This window comes from Onychostoma macrolepis, chromosome 24 (genome assembly GCF_012432095.1).
Source record: "Onychostoma macrolepis isolate SWU-2019 chromosome 24, ASM1243209v1, whole genome shotgun sequence".
NCBI classification, from domain to species: Eukaryota; Metazoa; Chordata; class Actinopteri; order Cypriniformes; family Cyprinidae; genus Onychostoma; species Onychostoma macrolepis.
The window spans coordinates 9002945-9026191 of record NC_081178.1 but is presented as its reverse complement, the minus strand read 5'-3'; the positions used below and the strand labels follow the sequence as shown (position 1 = coordinate 9026191).

At 36.4% G+C, this 23247-nt stretch overlaps 3 protein-coding genes across 6 annotated transcripts in view; 2 read left to right on the top strand and 1 right to left on the bottom strand.

The window, feature by feature from the left end:
* Window positions 1–12312, bottom strand: part of fndc3bb (fibronectin type III domain containing 3Bb) — a 63725-nt gene extending 51413 nt beyond the window's left edge. Inside the window, exons 1-3 of the mRNA XM_058765369.1 lie at window positions 12136–12312; window positions 1430–1561; window positions 1196–1271 (exon numbers count right to left, since the gene is read on the bottom strand). Coding sequence (XP_058621352.1) covers window positions 1196–1271; window positions 1430–1537 — 184 coding nt within the window. The 5' untranslated portion in view covers window positions 1538–1561; window positions 12136–12312. The remainder of the gene's footprint in view (window positions 1–1195; window positions 1272–1429; window positions 1562–12135) is intronic.
* A 1359-nt stretch (window positions 12313–13671) lies between these two features.
* LOC131533315 (neutral cholesterol ester hydrolase 1-like) lies at window positions 13672–17853 on the top strand. Of its 3 annotated transcripts, none has more exons than XM_058765584.1 (6): window positions 13672–13744; window positions 13869–13932; window positions 14801–15032; window positions 15159–15228; window positions 15326–15497; window positions 16059–17853. In XM_058765584.1, exons 2-6 carry the CDS (start codon window positions 13894–13896, stop codon window positions 16677–16679), a joined length of 1134 nt encoding a protein of 377 aa, XP_058621567.1. In that variant the 5' UTR covers window positions 13672–13744; window positions 13869–13893; the 3' UTR covers window positions 16680–17853. The 3 variants fall into 3 exon arrangements, with proteins under 3 accessions (XP_058621567.1, XP_058621566.1, XP_058621565.1); XM_058765583.1 differs by having other exon boundaries at window positions 13673–13698; XM_058765582.1 differs by having other exon boundaries at window positions 13711–13932.
* A 464-nt stretch (window positions 17854–18317) lies between these two features.
* Window positions 18318–22633, top strand: LOC131533224 (neutral cholesterol ester hydrolase 1-like). 2 transcript variants are annotated; one of them, XM_058765421.1, is made up of 6 exons: window positions 18318–18376; window positions 18529–18592; window positions 18734–18965; window positions 19202–19271; window positions 19360–19531; window positions 20512–22632. In XM_058765421.1, exons 2-6 carry the CDS (start codon window positions 18554–18556, stop codon window positions 21130–21132), a joined length of 1134 nt encoding a protein of 377 aa, XP_058621404.1. In that variant the 5' UTR covers window positions 18318–18376; window positions 18529–18553; the 3' UTR covers window positions 21133–22632. The 2 variants fall into 2 exon arrangements, with proteins under 2 accessions (XP_058621404.1, XP_058621402.1); XM_058765419.1 differs by lacking the exon at window positions 18318–18376 and having other exon boundaries at window positions 18383–18592; window positions 20512–22633.
* Window positions 22634–23247: the final 614 nt, after the last annotated feature.

Genomic DNA, 23247 nt, shown 5'->3' with positions numbered 1-23247 from the left:
TGATTCTGCTATTCTCATTGGACAAATTGAATTAAACAGTCATTGCAGCTCCTCTTAGCTGTGTAAACAGTGATGTGAGCGCTCAGACGGTCAGATCCAGTATCCTGTGGTCTAGGCTACCGTGACTCTCCGCTTTTAATCTCTTACATGCACTTGCAAAACTTTTACTGAGGGAATTCGGTGGCCTTTATGAAGTTAAAAAGACATCATGAAGTCAGATGTAATTTAGTGTAGGGCTTCAGTGACCGAACGCCTCTTCACTGGCCAAACACACAAGAGGGTTAGAAATGGTTTTGTAGCACCGTCACATGACCTAAATCCCTTAGAGGTTTGCAAATAATTATCATGTAGAACATTTTATGGCTGCACAATTTGGAGGGAAAAAACTACTTGGGATTTGTTTGATAAAAATTGCAATTGCGATTTAAAATGTGATAAAAAAAAATCTTCTGGTTTGCTGTTCTTGTTTGGACGGCAGCACAATCTGGGCAAATTTTTTGAATATATACATACATACATACATACATACATACACACACACACACACACATACACATACATACACATATACTGTATATATACACACATACACACATGTGTAGCCTACTTGTTACATGTACTTACTGTAGTAATAATAGTCCATTTTCCATAATAACATGCTACTAACTCTGAAGCCTATTCCTAATCCTAACCCTATAATAACATGGGCACCTTAAAATCAAGTGTAACCCAATATAACTATATCATTATTAAAATTATAATTAAATAGAAATATGAAAAAATAAATATTACTTTTGTAAAATTACAAAATTGTGGTTTTATTAGTTCTAGAAGAGTTGCAAAATGTATGCAGATTTCTAGAGATGTGAAGTTGCAATTAGTGGGGAATATCAGCAAAGGCAAGCAAAAATAATGCAATAAAAGGTTAATTATACTTAAGTTATGCCAGATTGCAGATTTGCCTCGGTTTATGGATTCATACCAATTGCCAACAAAGCAAATCAGACTCTAGGCTATGTTTCTGAGTGTGCTTGAATTCAGAAACAGTCTTCAGAAAACATGCCAAACAAACAAACTAAATGTAAAATAGACTGTGGAGAAAACACCTTGATTCCTTTCCAGACGTGTCTGATTCACTCACAGATTTGAACGTAACATTTAGCAAGAGCAATATGAAGATCTTCATTGGACAAACCTTGAATGCATTGCAAAGCCCCGTCTTCTGTGCGGATGGTGAACGTCTCACCTGGGTTCACCTGGACCAGGATCACCTGTAAAACAAGAGCAGATGTCACACGTTCATTATGTCGAACAAGGGGCAATTCTAGGTCTTTAGCCTTAGCTAAAAAGTTGCTGTAGCTTGGAGGAATATTTCTGGCTTTTAAAATGAGAGGCTGTTGATAAATGAGGTCTGACTTTACAAACTCACCTGCTGTGGTGCATCGCCATTGATCATGTGGTGCATCATGGGAACCTCGTTGCTCAATGGAAGCGAGAGGTCCAGCATTTGGTCCGTCATCATCATGGTGACGAACATTCATGGAGCCCTCCCTGCAACAGCCTGAGAGAGAGAGATATCCACTTTGTTAAAATAATATCTGATTACACGGTGAAACAGTCTCTATAAGCCAGGCCTCTCCTTAAATGAGCAATTAGCCTCAATTGAAATCAGCTAATGATGAAGACTAAAGCAGATCCTCATCTGCAACCCCATCCAGACATACACACACACAAAGCAAATACACACATCTCACTGAAAGGCTACTGGTGGGTTATGGAACGGGATGAAATCATTATGATGTCACCAATGTTTATATGATGATGTAATCTGTGCAGGGTTGATGTAATCTGTATATAAAATGCAGTTATAGGGCGACAGTCTCTCCACCACAGCCAGGAGACCAGACTGAGAGAGAGAGAGAAAAAAAAAAAAAGGGAAAAAAAAAAAAACGGGAAACTTTGTCATGCAGCAAATGTGTGCCTCTAAAAAGAAAAGAAAAATATATATATAAAATAAATTAAAATAATAAAGTAAAAAATATATAAAATAAATTAAAATAATAAAGTAAAAAAAAAAAAAAAAAGTTATGCATAGATAATTATTTGCACTTTTTGCTGAAAAAGTAAATATTATGCTTTTCTGGGTTTAACCCATTAAGAACTATTCCAGAAGAGTCATTTACTACAATAAATCTCAATTTGTTTTAGTTTTTTTTCCAGTGAAACTGATTTTTGTCTTCAGCAGATTTCAAAATTAATAGTTATCCATGTTTCATACAGTACAATATATAATACTTTGATTCTTAAATTCACATGATTCATTTGAGTGATTTTTGTTTTATTAGATAACATTTATTTAACATGTATTACATTTATTGGCCATAACTGGAAAACAATTACAGCAATATAACTGTGAATGACAGTTTTCGATTCAAACGTACAATTAGCATGTTCATTGCATTTGTAAAACTCATTTTTAACATTTAGATCGACACATTTAAAAATGAATGTGGCAGTTTCCACTTTGTGTTCAAAGAACAACACAAAGTCCTATTTCAACTTCCTAGTGCACTATTTTTAACATATCATGATTTGAAATGAACTAATTCTACTTTTGCGTAATACAGAAAATCAGGGTGTAGGCTGCAGCCTTTACAGCATAAAACACTTGCACAACAGATACAGAAGTCAAGACAAGTCAGTACTGTATCGTTTAGATTGACGTAGAAAGACTGCACTTCTGTCCTCAAAACAAACGCAATATTGCTTGTCACACTGGATGAACACCTCACAGAATTGCTTCACATGACACTCTTAAAACTCTTTAAAAAACAGCCAAAGTTCAGGTGGGGGGGAAAGATCAGCACAGCAATGATAATGTCTTCTCAGCTGACTGGTGCTATTTTCCTCTGCAAAAGCAATAACCTGTCCCATTTAACTCCAAACACAATTGTCACCCCCAGGGGTCAAACCCAGAGCAACAAAATCATTCATCTGATGTTCTGAAGAAGCACAGGAAAAACAATGGCTATACAGAGATTACAGACAGAAGACCCAAGCTATGAAAAAGTACCTTCAGGTCCATACATTGTTTCTTAACCAGGGCAGGATGTTCATAAAATTTTGTGGTTCTTTTTTGTTAGAATAATTTCAGCTGGCTGTTAAAAACCACAAAAATCACCTACATACTCTGAATTTTTAAGACGTGAGGAATTGTAGACGAGAGACGTCCTCTGATCTCCAGGAGAGAGGAAGACGCGAGAATAGAGGTCGGAGGCTTTTTATTGGGTCATAAATGCCTTCACTTCCACCGCTAAACACACACACACACACACCACCCACAGCCAACCTGCTTCCTTGAAAGTTAACATAAAATGATTCACAGCCCACAATCTCCACAACTTGACATATATACAGTGTACTCAGTATAAACAGTATATTAACTTCACTTGGTAAAGTTACTTTACATTACTTTATGTGTTCTCTAGATGACAAGAGACTGAAAAGTCTTGGTGATGTCAGCTGCAAAGGAAGGGGGAACAACTCATTACATTGAAATATTAGCTACATTTTAATAAAAAAATAAAATAAAAATACTCAGATCAAAAACTATTTCAGACAATTATTTTCTTTTAACTAACATGCATCATTCCAATGGAGAAAAAATAAACACGAGTCAGCCTCTGTAACGGAAAAGACAGGTTTTGGAAGAGTCTTGGTCTTGTCTTTAACACTTACATGGACAGAAGCTCTACATTAACCTCACTTGAAGCACCCTGCAGTCTTTCTCATTCAGAGCATGCTTGTTTTCCTTTCCTCTGCGCTCTACGCCACAGCCTGTAATTACCGCCCAACTAAAATCATTAACACTACGGCTTAACACGCCAAAGCCTCCGGGGTCCAAAAACCTTCTCTCTTCTCCTGTTCCCCCTCCTCTCTCTTTACCCCTCAGGCTCTCAATTCATTCTCTCTTTTCTTTCTGCTCTCCTCATTCCCCTCATTCCTGAGGATGGCTGGAGTCTGAACTTCTGTAGGGTTGAGGGGGGCATTTAAGGACTAAATCCCCTGAGAGAAAAGTTGAGAAGATTCATACAATGTCAGAGCCGGGGGGAGCGGAGAGGGGGGTGTCACACAAAGAGGCCGGACCCCCTGCCTTCACGGGTCATGTTGTTGTGACCACGTCACAGCAAGTGTCAATCAGGAAAGACACAGAGAGTCCTTTCATGGCAAGGTTGAGGTTCTAGCAATGTGGGGTATTCCCTAGACCACTTCCCCGTCGCCCTCACACCCCCTCACAGTCAAACAGCACGCCTTTCATACAACCAAAACAACACCAGTGAAACAATCGTTTCCTTGATGACATCATCTCAGATCCTCCTCAGGACCTGGATGTTTGACGATCACAGAGGACATGGATCAGAGTGCAATTGGATAGGTATGTTGTGTTTTGCCAAATTCGGAAGAAAGGCTATAAGATAAACAGCAATATTTGCCCTCTGGAGTTTCAGAGATCTCAAATGACACAAAACACCTGAAGAAAAAAAAACCCGATACATCAGCCAAACAAATTAATGAAGGAGGCCTGAGGCATGAAAGAGCAATAATATTTAAAAATGATCAGATGACATGGTATTTCAATTTTCTTACATATTTGGAAGGGAATAACTCTTTAGAAAGATACACAACCATTCAAAAGTCTGGGATGAGGAAGAGATTTCTTTGAAAAATAGAATCCAACACAAACTTTTGAGCAGTAGTTTATATTCTGAGTCAACTGACATGTACAAAAATTGTATTTTACATACACATATACATATATATATATATATATATATACACACAAAAATTATTTAATTTTTTATGAATGTATTTATTTAACTGTATTTGTACTGTTTTAAGCGTAAAAAAAATGAAAATTCAACTTTGGTCTGAATTTACAGGTAACTACGGGCTATTACCGGAACCAGGGAATTCAACTCTAACCTAATTCGAACATAGATGACATTTAAACCACAAGATTTTTACAGAATCAACTTCCTTAAACCTCCCTAAACATTAAAAAGACACATCTGCTATGTACAGTAACATTCTACAGCAGAAGCACTGCAACGATGCAAATTCGCAGTAACATTTAAAAGCGAAGGGTGTGTTTTTTGCAAGCATGATTATATTCAGACAGGTTTCCTTAATACTCATTAACCATTAGTTGACACAACAGATATTCCGACCTCAAATTCACACCACTGGCTGTTGCTGTGTAAAGGCCAGTCAGGAAGCTCAAATCAACAAGACAATGTTTTGATAGCACCACAGTGCTTACAAGGAATCAACCTTACTCTTTACAACTACACATACTTTAGAAAAAAAGCACACTTCAGCTTTAAAGATCTTCACAACAGCAAACAAGCACTAACAACAGCACCCTGCCACACACACCACAAGACAGATTTCATTCTTTTTAGAAATCTGTTCTTGCATCTGGCAGGTTTACAGTCCCAGATGTGGACCCAGTCTGGCATGGGCCTATAATCCAGCTAATGGCACATAATAACATTGAGGAAGCTGGGAAATCAAGAAAACCATCACTTTTTCCTCTTCATCTCCCCCTCGTTCCTTTATTCTCTCATTCCATCCCTTCCTTCAGCCCTGATCAGCTGCACACACACACAAAACACATGCTCAGGCTTGCACACGCACATTCCCAAGGAATGAGAAACAATCTAAATGTCACATTTTTTCGCCTGCAAAGTAACTCCATCTCACCTCGGAGCGCTCAGGATTTTCATCTCCCCGACGTTGACTCACGTCTGTGACTCTGATCAGCGTTTACAGCCAGATGACATCACCTCTTTAAAAATATCTCCGCAACCTCGGCCACAATGGAACTGAAGCGATAACAGTCCAGACGAGGCACAGACAGGAAATCGAGGACACATTACAGGAGTGTGGCAGAATAATGAACCAACTGACTGGCCTTTATTTGCGTCTGGTCTAGTATATTGTTCTAGGTGAGGAGTTTGCCTATCAGTCTAGTGTTACAAAGTTAAAGTGTAAAGGTCCGTTAACAACAATTAATAAAGTTTTGACAAATTTACACACCGAAGCTATGACAATAACGTCACTTAGCAACAATATCATTGGAATCACTTTCTGATGAACAAAAAAACATTCATAGTCATTCAGAATCCACCCGACTTTGAAAGGATTGCGTATTTAAAGTGGCAGAAGACAATTATAATAAACAGAATTCCACCATTTTTGGTGTCGATGCTAATATTATTATTTTTGGTTATTGTCTTTGGTGTAAACAGCCCTTAAGTCTAATTTAACCACACAAGACTGAAACCTGTAGTTATTATTTACAGAAATCTCAGTTGTGTATGCACATATTCATATTATTAACGAACAGCATCAAAAATTTCAGTCTAAAGTTAACATTAATGCATTAATGACAAAAATATTTCAACATTTTCTGGGATATTAGCCATAATTATAATTAGAGAATATGTTTAAAGTTCAATTAGGAAGTAATATTTGCTCCATTAAAGTGATTTTTACCATTTATGTAGACACTTTTCTATCCTTATCAGACGTATGCATCATCTCGTCAAACTCCTACATTTAATTAGATTAAAAAAGATGCTACTAATCAACTGAAATCAGTATCAACAAATCCATATTTGCATTGCAGATGTGGCACAGATGCAGCATCTAAAGTGGCATTTAGATATTTTGATTAATACTCTTGATTAGAGGTGGCATGCATGACACTGCAATTACATTTGCATAAATAATGTTACATGAAAAAAAATTGTGACATACTAAAAGTGGCATTTTCAATAATGTCTCCTCGCACATCATTAAAACAATAATTATGATATTATAGTAAAAAACGCTAATCATGTGCAGATCGAAAATCATGCAGATCTGAAACAACATGAGGATTAGTAAACGATGACTGAAGTTTTATTTTTGGGTGAACTACTCCTTAAAATGAGTTCTCAAATGTCTTTCAGATTAGTTAATAACAGTATGAGCATAGAGCTATAAAACAAATGTGGATCGCACAGCCCAGATCATTTTGATCTCTTATATCTGATTTCAGATTTGATTTGTGACATTGTTGAGATCTCTTCTGATACTTGAGAGATTGCTAAAAATGACTAAAGAATCACTTTTCTATCCAAGACAATTATTTGTGATATTAAATTGTTATTTTCTTCTCCTTCAGTCTATATAACAGCATCAGGACACATCTCAGTGCCTCTGTCCTGTTTAACAGATAAAGGTGTTACCCAATACTGACACCACAGACTCCAGAGCACGACCTGTTCCTCCCTGAAGGCACAATAATGCAGTTACACACCCAGCTGAGCTCAAAAAGCTGACCCTGTTTCTGCCTGCAGTGAAACTTCATCCACTCTCACCTTACAGTAAAAGACACTAGGAGCGAGGGGACAAAAAATGAGGGACAGTACAGAGAAAGACGACAGAAAAGTGATTCCCAGGATCCAAATTCAGTGTTGCGTAACCCCAATATGAAACGTGATCCAGCCTCTGAGCACTGAGAAGGAGCAGAGGAGCATCTTAACTGGGTCAGGCTGAGTGAATCATATTCTCCAGTCACACGGAGGAGTTGCGCAGGGTCACATTGGAGAAAATTATACAGTCTCACACCCTTAACATCCTAATTGTGTGCAGGGATGGAATAAAAATGGAGCTACAGATTGAGAAAGGAAGAAGTTGATAGATAAAAATCTAGAGCGTATCTATCAAGTGAATCAGTTTGGTATTAATATCTGAACGACTTATGAGCCAGTTCTTTTTTAGTGAATCAATAGCGCAAACAGTGTAGTCCTAGACAAATGACTCTAAAGAGCTGCTCCTTTTAGTGAATCAACAACATATTTAAACTGCATAATCTGATTCTCGAACAAACAACTCTTACAAGTTGGTTCATTTTAGTGAATCAAATATATACAGTGCAAACAGCATAGTCCGATTCCTGAACAAATGACTCTTATGAGTCGTTTCTTTTTAGTGAATCAAAACATGCAGCAGGAAAAGGGTAGTTTGAATCATAAAGAATGACTCTTATGAACAGGTTCTGTTTTTAGTGAATCTAAATATATAGCGCAACAATGTAGTTTAATCCCCAAACAAACAACTCTTATGAACTGGTTCTTTTTTGAGAATCAAAACATACAACGTGAACAGTGTAGTCTGAATCACAAATAAATGAATCAAACCAGTTAGTTCAATCAGTGTCATCACCGACTAGTTGACAATGAGTTGTTAAAGATACATAGTTTTAGTCGTATTATTTTTTATTTATTTGTTACTGAAATTCTCACCATAATCAGCCAATTTAGACTTCAAACATATTTCAAAAATCACATTTTACAAACCACCAGCCATGCAAAAGTGGGAATAAACACGTGCTTGTATGTACAGAATGAACAGGCAGCACTCTTCACCATAGCCACTTTCCCTGCCTCTTCTTCTAAAGGTCAATAGGTCACATTCCTTATCCTGATTTGGGCCTCAGCTACAAACAGGCAAGCTAGGTTAGTTTGCATTCGGGTTTCGGACATCTGTACCAAACATGTTACGCTTAGTAGCAGGTAGATCCCCCAAGTCATGAAACATCTGATTCAAAGCATTGCTGGATCTGGTTCTTATGATCAGACAAGGACCAATGTCCACACCTCAATCCTGCCTCCAGCAATTTATGGTTGATGAGATAAAAGGGCGGGAAAAGTTTGGTCTCGGCACCTAAAAATCCATTCATGTGCATTCTGTTGCAACTATGCTCAAACAGGTCAGGATCAAGAAGGAAGGAAGGAAGAACTAAATTATGCACCAGTTCAGAAATAAACCATCTACAGCATCTGAGTGGAGAAACACGTCAACTCCATTTTTGCTTCACCAACAAAAACAGTTCCAAACAAAGTCAAAATAGAATTAACCGTTGAATCACCACTCAGTAGTGGTGATACAGAATCAGTGTTTTTGAACAAATTAACTAAATGACTCACTTTTAAAGATTTTGTGGCTGAATTTGGAGCCACACACTAATTTGACAATTTCTGCCATATGAAGATGTGTCATATGGTTCTGAAAGTATTTTCCCTTTCGGTTTTCAAATTGGGATTTTTTTTATTGTCTTATGAACCAATGATCAACCAAACCAACAAGCTACAAGGTGAACTGTATCATGCAAAACCAGGAATTATGCTGTTAATAACAATTATTTCAAAAACAAGTTCAAAATAATGTGTCTTGATGGCTTCAATAAAAGCATATATTAGAATTAACAATCTCATAGCTCACATTTGGTTTGTTTTTATGTTTTCTTTCATTTCCCTAAGGAGAAAACGAATTAATTTTAGAAATGGCAAGAGTCAGTACAATAAATCAGTTGCATAATAGATTCAATGACTCATTCATAAAGACAGTCGGTTCTTTTTATTCCAGAAAGAATCAGTGATTTTGAACAAATTGGTTGAATGAATGACTCACGCAAACACAGAGAAGTCCTAGTGCTATTGGACTACATCATCGCTTCTGGAACACTGCTAGACCAATCAAATTCAAGGACCGGAACTATTTGCTCATACTTATGGGTTTGTTTGAATCATCAACCATAACCAATAACAGTGGAAAAAATCTCACAGAGCAACATTGAAGGAGGTACCCATGGGTTTTTTGCTCAAGGGTATGATGGTGATCAGGGTTCACAGTAATTCTCCATGAATCACCCATTCCTAAACCAGATCTTTAACCACCACCACCACCACCACCCTTCCCTGTGCTAAAAGCCTTGCCTAAATGTTTTACAAATGTACCATGAGTTTCTCATAAGAACATCTCAGCTACCCTCAGGGTAACTGGCATTAGCAATAATTCGGCACAACCGATTCGATAACGACAACAAAGGAGTACAGACAGCTCGACAGATCATTTCAATCGCTCTCAGGAAATGATGGAGGCAGATAGAGCAAAATGTCGGATTTTCAAATACAATTAGCACAAACGCTAGGGAGGTGGTGGACAGTGGAGAACCCAGAGAGCAAACCAGGTGTACTACACACGACGGTACAGGATGAGAATGCAGTGGTGGATAAAAGTGGGTAATCTGTAAAAATTTGTCTGCAATGTGTATTTGCATTAAATGTTAAGGAGAGTGTATAAAGCGCTAAATATAGCCTGGCGTTATCACAAGAACTGGAGACTGAGCCAAAGAATGGAATGGGACTCTAGAAAATACCCACAAGCACCGCATTCTTTTAACGTTTGAGTTTGGGGCCAAAGGGCTGTAGGGTTGGGAGGGGTCAGGGTACGCCTGTGTGTGTTTTAATGGGGGTGTGAGATGCTGACAAATCAGTGCTCACCCTGTGGTCAGGTTACCACCACAGAAATGTGCATTTCCTTCACAGGACGTAATTTAAAGCATCACTTACAATAAAACTTTAGTACATACACTATTAGTCTGCAAAACCCTGCGTTTGACAGAATAAAAGAGATGTTTGCACTGCTGTTTAAAACTTTCACATTCCAGAACATCACTTTCCATGTTCCAACTCTACGCATAGGCTACTACAGCAGTGACTTAAAGGGGTGAAATCAAGCTTGATGCAAAGGTTGGAGTCTCTGAAGTCTACAAGTCTGCTTTCTGCACCTCAAGGTTCGCTCTGGAATGTCACATGACGTCATGTATTTGGGATCGGGTTTCCTCTGGCTAAAAGATCCGGTCCACGAAATGATCCGCAACACCAGCTGAATGCGTTTTCCTAAATCAGCTTTTGTTACAGTATGCATTCTTTCTTTCACAACTGTTCACATTTTAACACTAGCATCTTTAAAGGAAACAGTAAACAACACTTAAATGGTCCCATAGAAAGTCCGACTCGTTACTTGTTCGATTCAACAAACCGATTCAGCGATTCTTTCGGTCGTGACATAATTTTGTCATCACGTGACGCTTCTGCTTCGCCTGTGCGTTGAAAAAACGGCGATACAATTAACCTGTAAACAATTCCAATACGTTTTACTTGTAATACACATCTTCTCTGTGTGTTTGTGCGTGTTTGTATTATATCAAACATGTCTCTTATTAAAGTAACTTTCGTGCCACCAATCAAATCCTCAGCATGCTTCAAACACGGTACTGTCAGCTCTATATTTTAATAAGCGAAATAGATGTTTCTCGGGTTCAATGAGTTAGTGAGTTTTTATAAAGAACCGCACGGACTGATCCAGTCCCATTAAAGAACGAATCGTTCTTGTGAACCGGTTCAATTGAATCATTGAAACGATTCGACTCAAAAGAACGCTATTCTACAATGCAAGTCCGCAGTTTCCTATTAGAACGCTTATCTGAAGTCAAGTGTATGTTATTATGATGGTAATGCAGACGAAACTGGATTTTATCTAGACAATATACAACATACGTCATGCTCAATTCAGTGATGTAACATTTCAGCCATTACGAAAGTATATTATTCGCGTGACGCTTAAGCAAACAACTTCTTGCTGGGAATTGACGTGTCATTTTCCAATTGTCTTTGACATTTGGAAATGTTATATAGATAAAGGCATACGAATGCAAGATTTTTAAATTATACAAACAGGCCCCTGTGTTGATTAAAAAAAAAAGTTTCATAATGAATCGACTTCGAATTCCAGAATTTTCCGGGAAAAAAATGCAGAGGACAAAATCACAATAGCGAATAATTATGTTATAAAAGCCTCCTCTCTTAATTCTCACTTAGGCATTACGAATGTAATTGAAGTTTTATAAAGCAGCGTTAACGATGATTACGAATTACTGCATAAAAAGTACACAGGATGCACATAACCTAACAATTGAAGTATTCACTAGTTTGAATACAGCTGTCAAAGTAGACACAAATAAAAGTAAATCAGCTAAAGCAAAAGTTTTAAGAGTTCAAAGCACTAAGTTTCGTGTAGGTTTCGTTTCGTTTTCCATTCAGTTCAAGACTTCCCTTTCCCATCAAAGAGTCAGCCGGCTCGCGCTTTTCTGCAACTTGAAACTTTGTGAAACAGTGTCTCAGAGCGTTTCGGAAAATTACATTACCGCGTTAATATTTTCAACAAAACTCGTCTACTTACCTCGGATTCTGTAAATCTTTCTTATTAACTCGTTAGTCCCTAAATGCCCGTAACAGAAAGCATGTCATTCCGCTGCTGCGAAGTCCACGGTGGACCAGACCAGACCAGTGAGGAATTCCGCCATGTCAATTATGTGGAAGCGCACATGGGGGTGTAGCAGTTTACCGTATAACACCGAATACTCTCCCGTACCATTCCACAAGTCACCGGAATCATGATAACGAAGACAAAAGAGGATGTTAGAAGAGACTGTTCTGTTAGGATAGACGAGGCCAACGTGAAAACAAAAGTTTAATACATTTTTCTAAATTGTTTGGTGTTGTGGAAGTTTGCTTTGAATTAGAGGCAAGTTGAACCATGCCTTATTTTACCCCAAAGCATACATGCATGCATGAATAAATAAATGTTTTTATTTATATGCGAACTGTAACTTCAATAATAATAATAAATGTTATTATTTAAATATACAAGCATACAATTGGTGTAAAGCTCATCATTGGTTTAAAACTCACATGCTTTGTCCACAAACTTATTAAGTTCCTCTTTGTACGTTCCACATCCTCAAACATGATACACAGGATTTTGTTTAGGACTAAGATATCTCATAAAAAAAATCACAATGGTGGAATCTAGATGATTTCACTCTCACATTCCATGGCTACACACACACACACACACACACACACACACACTGTGTCATAGCCGTACAGTGTTAAATCTAATATTTATTGTAATGTTATACATCGTAATGCAAATTTTTTTTAAAACTTGTTATAAATCGTTATAATAATGTGATTGACATTAACAGAGTGAAAATCTACATTTTTGGCTATTTAATTAGGTTTTTTAAATTTAATATATTTCTATGTAACTGTGGAAATCAGTGTGAAAAGAATAGGTGACCATATTGTAAAAGAGAAACTACAGCGCCACTTAGTGGTCATTCACATTACTACTGTAATCAGATCAGATCTCATGTTACAGAGATTTGTTCACAGCCTGGGATTAAACCATGCTTTATCAGGACATTAACCATGAAGCATGCATTATCACACCAGGACCATTTCAAAACGAGCAGAATTATCAAGATGAATAATGTTAGTTATTGGCTACATAACTCTATTACAGGAATTGTAGTAGTAGTAGTAGTAGTAGTAGTAATAGCAGTTGTAGTAAAATCAGTAAAACAGTATAACATGTGTAGTGCTTTCACTGTTGGGCTGACAGATGTCTGATATACAGTACATTCCAATGTGACGTATGTAAACAACTGTTATATGACAGAACGTGAGAAATATTTCAAATTAAAAGTCACCGTCTGCTAGCAGAATACAGTGCAGGGAAAAAATTTAATCAGCGTGAGTTGTCGTTTACTTAAACGCTTGCGTGCTTTTCGACATATTAAAAAAAACAAGAGCAGTAAATAAACGCTAACCATCAAAAAACAATAGCATAGCAACTTCACAAAATGAAAAACGATGGCTTCAGAGTTCTCATACCTGAGGACTTTTAATGTAAAATCTTCAGTGATTTCAAAACCACTGCTCTCTGGGGTCAGATGAGGTATTACAAAATCATACAGTCAGTTACTATGTCAACTCTGAGACCGGTATAGTTTCATGAGTTTCTTGTGTTCTTTTAACTGGAAATATAATTATGATGCGGTCCATTTTGATCGTGGCGATTTTACTGTCAATAGCAGCTGCTTATTATATTTATCTACCTCTGCCCAGCACTATATCAGAGCCATGGAAACTCATGTTCATGGATTCAATATTGCGTGGTGTAATGCATGTGGTAAGCTTTGCATTTGTTTCCGTTATATAACATATAGGCTAGAATGTACAAGTATGCATAATTGTCATTTAAATGTGGGTACAATATTTAAATATAAATAAAAATGGATGACATGACTGATTAAAGTTTAAACCCTTATATTTGTTATTTTCTAGGAATTAATAAAAATGAATGAATATATATATGTATATGTGTGTGTGTGTGTGTGTGTGTGTGTGTGTGTGTATGTATGTATATATATACATAATATATAATTTTTTTTACAATAACTTTGGTAACATTAAATAGTGATACAATTTTTGTAAAAAAAAAAAGAAAGAAAAGAACATTTGATTATTTGTCTTTTCAACATATTTTTTTCTAACAATACATAAAATATTTATTTTCTAACAAAAAATTTAAAAACTACAATTAAGAATTGTCTAATTTGTTTAAAAAAATCGATTATGTGTCAAATTTGCGCATTTGTTTTTCACCAACTCTAACGACAAATAAAAAGCTACAATTAAGAAGTTTGTCATTTGTCTAAAAAAATAAAATGAAAATATTTGATAATTTGTTATTTTACCATATTTCTATAAATGTTGTATTATTTTAATTGTTGACCTCTAAATGCTAAAATCACCAAACATTTTATGCGTTTAAATTTACCATACATACTTGGTTAATCTTATGCTAAATAAAAAAATTAATAGCTCTCAATAATACAAATTAAAAATGTGGAATTTGAGCCTGTAATGCTTAAAAAAACATTTATGTTCCTTCAGAATAAAAGCGATTTTCTTAAAGAGATTTGCTGACCCTTAGAGAGTGTTTAACAATCCTGCTCTCTGATCCTTCTAACTTGTAGTCTTTTTTTTTTCGATAGAGCTTTTTAGCTCACAATCTTGGACTGAGTCGACCTTTTGATATTGCAAAGTATGCTGCATCATGGGATGAAATAAAGGGTCCACAGTCCAGCCCAGCAATCCGAGTCACGGAAACGTCATTTGGAGGAGTGCACGCACAAGTGTTTGAGTCCACAGCAGCAGACCAAGAGCCACATTTGAAAAGAGGTGTGATCTATTTCCATGGAGGTGGATGGACACTCGGCAGTGGAAGTAAGTGAAAATGCATGTGATTTCATATAAATGATCTTTTTTTCTGTTTTGGATATTGTACACAGAAGGAGTGAGAATTATTATTATTATTTTTATTAGTAACATCTGTTCCTTTTTTCTTTAAAGAGATGCAAACGTATTACCTTCAGTGCTGGTCTATGGCTGAAGAGTTGAATGCAGTTGTAATATCAGTTGAGTAAGTTATTCTCTACTGTATAATTTTATTGCTACATCCCTTTAGAGCTTTAATTATATTAATTACCAGCTGTCATTTGTATAATTTGTATGTTCAGGTACAGGCTGGCCCCGGAGGCACGTTTCCCAGATCAGTATAACGAAGCCGTTCAGGCCTCCAAACACATCCTGACAGCCGAGGTGTTGAGTCAGTACTCCATAGACCCGAAACGAGTGGCTGTGTCAGGTGACAGCGCTGGTGCCAATCTGGCTGCTGCTGTGGCGCAACAGGTGTGAGAAATAACTGCAAATGAATTTTACTATATTTGCTGAATGATGTCAAATACTGTCAAATATATAAATTATATAAATATATATAAAGTATATATAAAGTATATATATATATATATATATATATATACAAGCTTATAAAATACACACACACACACATATATATATATATATATATATATATATATATATATATATATATATATATATATATGTGTGTGTTGTAAGTTTGTGTGTGTGTATATATGTATATAAAAGTTTGTGAAGAAATTTACATAGACAAAATATTTTTATATATAGTTTGTGTTTATGTAAATTTCTTCAACATTAAATTATGTATATATATATATATATATATATATATATATATAGTATTGATAAAGTATATATAAGAGTAGTATATATAATTTTCAGCTTTATGTGATATTTTATCTTAGGCGTCATCAAATTAGGTAATATTAGGCCTTTTATGCAAATCAGCAGATTTTTTTTCAAGGTGCAGGCTATGTTTTCATTAGGAAAAAGAAAATAAAATCACATTTTTTGTCTCTGTTCTCACAGATGGCTTTGGACAATAGTGCTCCTATTAAGTTCAAAGTTCAGGCCCTTCTCTACCCCGCGCTTCAGGCCTTGGACTTCAACACCCCCTCGTACCAGCAGAACGGCCACATTCCCATCCTTCACCGTCCGCTCATGGCTCGCTTTTGGCTGGAGTACCTAAACGGGGATCCAAGACTTGTTACGTCTTTGCTGGTAAACAACCACACAACTCCAACTCCAAGCCAGGAGATAGCAGTGGCCAAAGCCAAGACCGACTGGACCAAGCTTCTTCCGGTGGCCTTCCAGAAGAACTATAAACCCGTGGTTCCGCTTCACGGTGACTCAAAGCTGCTGGAGAAGCTGCCAGGCCTGCTGGATGTGAGAGCGGCGCCTCTACTAGCTGATACAGAAGTGCTGAAGGCCGTGCCGCCCGCTTACATCATGACCTGTGAGCATGACGTGCTGAGAGACGACGGACTCATGTACGCCACGCGACTGGAGGAGGCCGGAGTGGACGTCACTGTTGATCACTTTGAAGATGGTTTCCATGGATGCCTCAGTTTCGCTTTTGGACCCTTTCGGTTTTCTGTAGGGTTTCGAAGTTTTAGGAGCTACACCCGCTGGTTGAAGGAGAACCTCTAGCAGAGCCACGGGGGTGGGGGATTTTTAGACTTAAAATACTGTGCAACATGCCAATGCAATAGATTATGAATGAGGAGAAAAGCACACCGATTAAGCCCAAACTATGTTTTAGTAACAATACACAATTGTTTTAGTAGCAGTGGGTTTATAGTGCATGTAATGCCACATAAAGCAGGATAATCCAGATTATACAAAGGGGTTTTCCGAATGTGAATCCATCTCTATTCATTCTTAAGTGTCATGGAAATTATTTTATGTTGTTAATATTTTATGTGATGAAGATTATAAAAATCTGCGGAGTGTGACTGAAGCAAATTGACGATTTCTATTAAAAAATATTAAATATATATATAAAAAAAGAAAATATATAATTTATAAAAGTATTAAAAATGACCAGTTAGAATGTAATTTTTCTATTAATCTGCAGAGAGTGACCAAAAAAAAAAAAAAAAAAAGTTAGACAGTAGTTGTTCTATAAATATACAAATACATATATATATATATATATATATATATAACAAGTGTCAAAGCAAAGTGAAAACAAGTAAAACAAGACACTAGTTTTCAAGACCCAGTAGTTCTCATATTTCTCAGTTAATGAGCAGATGGGAAGACAAGACAGTTCATGTCTTTCACACTCAAGACTTGCAGCGGTATACATTTTTATCTATGCGCACACACAAGCATGCAATTGTGCTCTCTGCCCTAGTTTTGTGCAGCTGCATCTAGGCATGACGTCTGCACAGATGTGCATCACTAAGCCTCAAGGAGTAGACTCATTTCTTACTGAGTGATACATTCTGAATGCATGCATTTATTTCCTTGGGAAACAAACCATTACTGTATCTCTGATTTTCAGAGCAGAATCTGTGAAACAGCATATAATAATTATAATAATCATATATTTTATTCAACATACAAGTGTGTATTTGAAACAATTTGTGTAATACTCTTGGACAGGTTTACCATAAAAAATAATGAGTTCGGTTCCACATCCTCAGGCCATACTGTACCTTTGTTTGGGTCTGTTTATGCTGTCAGTGCATTTCATATTTACACACTTCCATCAAATTCCACTGTATCATCAACATGGATGTAAAATGGCGTTAAAAGTCATTTTTGTTGTTATATTATATGTGAATATGTATGATATTCCTGAATCATGAAAATGAAGAGACGAATCAGAAGTCTTGTCTACTTGTTCATTTTTTATAAGTGTAACATAGCGTGAATGAAATGTATCATGAAAACATAAATACTATATATTCATTCAGTTAATAGTGCACACTGATACCTGACGTGTATTTTCGATGTAAAGGTACACGTGAAACCAACAGAGCATGAAGATAATTTCAAAATAAAAGACTCTGTCTCCATGCCGAATCCAGTAGACTAGAGGAAATAATAGTACAACTTTTTACATGATCGTGTCGTTTATTAAAAAATTACAATTACAAATTTAAAGTTTATTTAAATTTTATGTTTTGTGTTATTTAACAACATTAAATAACACAAAAACCTAAAAAAAAACTTTACTAGTAGTTATGTGCACTGAAAAAATGGGAGGCAATAAATGCAAAGCCATTGACAGATAATTAATAAAAACCGCAAAGGTAAACAGTCACTTAGGGTGGACAAGAGGACTTTTAACATAAAATAACTGCTGTGATTTCATAATTTCTACTATGTGTAATCAGGTGAAGTGTCATACATACAGCCACCCTATATGAACACTGACGTTTGGTCATTTTAATGCTCTTTTAACATAATTAATAATGCGGTTCCTTTTGATCGGGACGGTTTTACTGTCAATAGCAGCCGCTTATTATATTTATCTGCCTCTGCCCAGCACTATATCAGAGCCATGGAAACTCATGATTGTGGATGCATTGACACGTGGCACGATGAAGTTGGTAAGATTGTGCATTAAAATATATATATATTTTTTTATGAATGCTATTAAATTAATATATAAAAATGCACTTAAGTGGATTTATTGATTTACTAAAGAGATCTGCCGACAGGAACACAACTTTTTGGTTTTTCTCTCATAGAGTTTTGTAGCTCATGAGCTTGGACTGACTTCCCCGTTCGGTTTGGTAAAATCCTATTCTGCCTGGGCGGGTGTAAAAAGTCTCGAGTCCAGCCCAAGCGTCCGAGTCACAGAGGCGTCTTTTGGAGGAGTGGAAGCTCTAGTGTTCGAGTCAACTGCTGCAGGTCAGGAGCAGAGCTTTAAAAGAGGCGTGGTCTATTTCCATGGAGGAGGATGGACAGTTGGCAGTACAAGTACATGACAGTTTATTGTTTTATATATTAAATAAATTGCGTATGATTTCATGCAAATGAAGGATTATGTTGAGTGCATTAGAAGTTGTAGACACTCGGAGAGAGAAAAGTGGTTTGCTCAGCAGCTGCATTCTCGAAGCGCCCTCATGTGGTCGAGAAAGGAAACACTTTTCAGATATTTGACTAAAATTCTATTTATGGTTTAACCTCTTGAGTTGCTCTCTATGATTTTATAGAGATGGAACCATATTACCTTCAGTGCATGACTATGGCTGAAGAGCTGAATGCAGTCGTAATATCTGTCGAGTAAGCAATTTTCTGGATCTTGCATATGGCCTTTGTATGATTATTTACCAGACTTCATTTGTATATTTTGTTTCAATTGTGTGTTCAGGTACAGGTTGGCACCCGAAGCACGTTTTCCAGATCATTATAATGATGCTTTTCAGGCATCAAAACACATCCTGACAACCGAGGTGTTGGGTCGGTACTCCATAGACCCGAAAAGAGTGGCTGTGTCAGGTGACAGCGCCGGAGGAAACTTGGCCGCTGCTGTGGCACAACAGGTTTGAGAAATCCAAGCATCAAATTGACATCATAACAAATATATGTTTCCCATCAAGGCAAGACATCACAGGTGAATAGAGTGAAGACAATACAATCAGATATCACCATACTTCCCCAGTTGATTAATAAAAGTACATTAAGTACATACAATGAAGCATTATCTAATTAAATGTGCACTTATTTGCATAGATTTCTCAAAATTGTTTAATTGTTTTGATATTTAAGTTTTTTTTAGGGATTTTTGATATCTCTTAGTATCAGGTGAATGATATTTGAACAAATCCCTCTGTAAAAACCTTCACAATATAAATAGGAATAAAACTGGTGTATGTAAGTGCAACTGAATTGGAGATTTCTGGCTCAGCTCAGGAGAAAAAAAAATCATTTTGAGAAAAAAGCCTTTTATGTATTGCAATTGAAATCTACATATGCAAATGGATAAAGTATAATAAAATAAACACTGAAATGTGTATTTTGGATGTTTTCTTTCCACTAGCTTGAAAGAAGGTACATTATGGATGCAAAATAGCCCAAAATCTCAAGATGTTTATACTGTCAGTATGTTTCATAATTTTACACTTCCATTAAATTATATTGTGTCATCATCATGGTCATGAATGAGAAAATTATTGTGAAAGATATAGTTTTTTTGTAGAAATGCTTTAGAGATGAATCGTTTAAAAAATAGGTTTAATCATTAAAACTTTTAACATTTTATTTAACTATAATTAAAGTTTATTATAATTATAATTATAAATATGTTTATTGACATTTACATAATTAAAATATAAATAAAAGTCATATATATATATATATATATATATATATATATATATATATATATGGCAAAAATAAAAATAAAACAAATATAAAATATTGCATAATATGTTTTGTTTACTGGTGTACCTTAGTATGTTATTAAAAGTATTCATTGTAAAAGATTGCTAATAATCACATTTATTTGTCTCTGTTCTCACAGATGTCTTTGGACAGTAGCATTCATATTAAATTCAAAGTTCAGGCCCTGGTCTACCCCGCGCTTCAGGCCCTGGACTTCAACACCCCCTCGCACCAGCAGAACGGCCACATTCCCATGCTACACAGACCACTCATGGCCCGCTTTTGGCTGGAGTACCTAAACGGCGAGCAGAAACTTGTTCCTGCTTTGCTGGCTAACAACCACACAGCTCTGGATCAGTGTCAGGAGATAGCAGTGGCCAAAGCCAAGATCGACTGGACCAAGCTTCTTCCGGTGGCCTTCCAGAAGAACTATAAACCCGTGGTTCCGCTTCACGGTGACTCAAAGCTGCTGGAGAAGCTGCCAGGCCTGCTGGATGTGAGAGCGGCGCCTCTACTAGCTGATACAGAAGTGCTGAAGGCCGTGCCGCCCGCTTACATCATGACCTGTGAGCATGACGTGCTGAGAGACGACGGACTCATGTACGCCACGCGACTGGAGGAGGCCGGAGTGGACGTCACTGTTGATCACCTTAAAGATGGTTTCCATGGGTGCCTCAGTTTCGCTTTTGGACCCTTTGCGTTTTCTGTTGGAAAGCGAAGTCTTGGGAACTACATCCATTGGCTGAAGGAGAACCTCTAAAGACTCATATAGGCTGGGTCTATGTTAAATATGTTTTCATTTTTAAATTTAACATGCAATCCAATATGAAAATGCTTCAAAGTTTTTGCTACAAAATCTGAACAAGCATGCTGTTTTAATACAGGGAATTTATTATACATTTTTATTTAATGTCAAATGATTTATGCCGTGCAACTGGAATTTATTAACAGGTATAAAATGAACTCTAAAGTTAATGTGCAAAAATACTTTAAATGCACAAAATATTATATAAATGTTTGGTTTGTTAGCTTTCTTAAATTAACACACTTTCTTCAATTAAACACTGAAACTAGTTGATCTGCATATAAACATACATAAATTGCATTTTTGGGTTATAATATACAAAAACAGACAAATTACTCAAATAAAATGCAGTATAAAAATGAATATATATATATAAATAATATATATAATAGAAAGATAAACAAAACAGGGTAATGAGTGAAATAAAACGAGCAGTGTTTACTTTTCCAAAAAGAAAGATAAATTAATAATAATAATTCATAAAAAAAATAATAGGATGGATGAGGAAATTAGTAATATATATTATTTTTGGCATGACAGAGCTTTCAGGGACAGATATAATTTTAGATGGATAGCACATGTTCATAAAAATATGTTTATGCCATAAAATCTTTTCTCAAAGCGTATCATCATGTTTACATATAACTTACGTCTGTTAAAATACAACACTACTGGGAAAATGTTCTAACTCTTGTCTGGGAATTGCAACTTCTTTGGCAGTTTCTTTGCTGCTGGCAGTCAGCAGTTTTGACAAAAGGGAATTTCCTAAAAACCTAGCGGAGTGGTGGTTTAATGAAACACGAGCTGGAAGGGAGTATTTGAGGGAAGCTATCTGTCACTGTTAGCGCATGGGAAACGCCGGGGGGAGCAGATAAGCGCGGCGGAATGCGGCTCTCGCTGTTTTTCTCACCTGTGAGACCTTCGCTATTATTGCATCTTTGCTTTTTTTTTCTCTCTCTCTCTCTAATTGGGAGTGCGGGGACAATAATCAATTTCTCGTGATGTTTTACAGACACTACCATTATTCTCAGGGAAAAGCATAAAAAAGGAACTGACTTTTTTTAAACAGATGATCTTTGTAATACACCCACATTTATGTCCTCTTTTCTATCTCTTATTGTTTTGCCAGTTTCCAAAATGATACTACTATCTTCTTTCAGGTATGATGAGTATGTGAGTCAGTGAAGGCTGTAATCATGTTTCTTTTGATGCCGTGTTAAAATATAACAATTGTTTGGGAACCGTCTTGATTATGTGATTTCTTGGCAACAAAATAAACCACTGACAATGACTTGCTTTTGTGAAAAGTTTCACTGTTCTCCAGCACTGCACATAGGAAAGAAAAATCACAAAACTGCAATATCTTGATTTCACAAACAGAGTTTTTCCAAAAAATTTCAGGGATTTTAATATGAACAATATGAACATTTCTTAATACAACCTGAATTCCGGAAATGTTGTGACGTTTTTTAAATTTGAATAAAAAGAAAACTAAAAGAATTTCAAATCACATGAGCCAATATTTTCTTCACAATAGAACATAGAGAAAATAACAAATGTTTAAACTGAGAAATTTTACAATTTTATGCACAAAATGAGCTCATTTCAAATTTTATGCCTGCTACAGGTCTCAAAATAGTTGGGACGAGGGCACGTTTATCATGGTGTAGCATCTCCTCTTCTTTTCAAATCAGTTTGAAGACGTCTGGGCATCGAGGTTATGAGTTTCTGGAGTTTTGGTGTCGGATTTTGGTCCCATTCTTGCCTGATATACTGTTGGTTTCCAGCTGCTGAAGACTTCGTGGTCATCTTTGACGTATTTTTCATTTAATGATGGGCCAAATGTTCTCTATTGGTGAAAGATCTGGACTGCAGGCAGCCCAATTCAGCACCCGACTCTTCTACTATGAAGCCATGCTGTTGTAATGGCTGCAGTATGTGGTTTTGCACTGTCCTGCTGAAATACACAAGGCTTTCCCTGAAATAGACGTCGTCTGGAGGGGAGCATATGTTGCTCTAAAACCTTTATATACCTTTCAGCATTCATAGTGCCTTCCAAAACATGCAAGC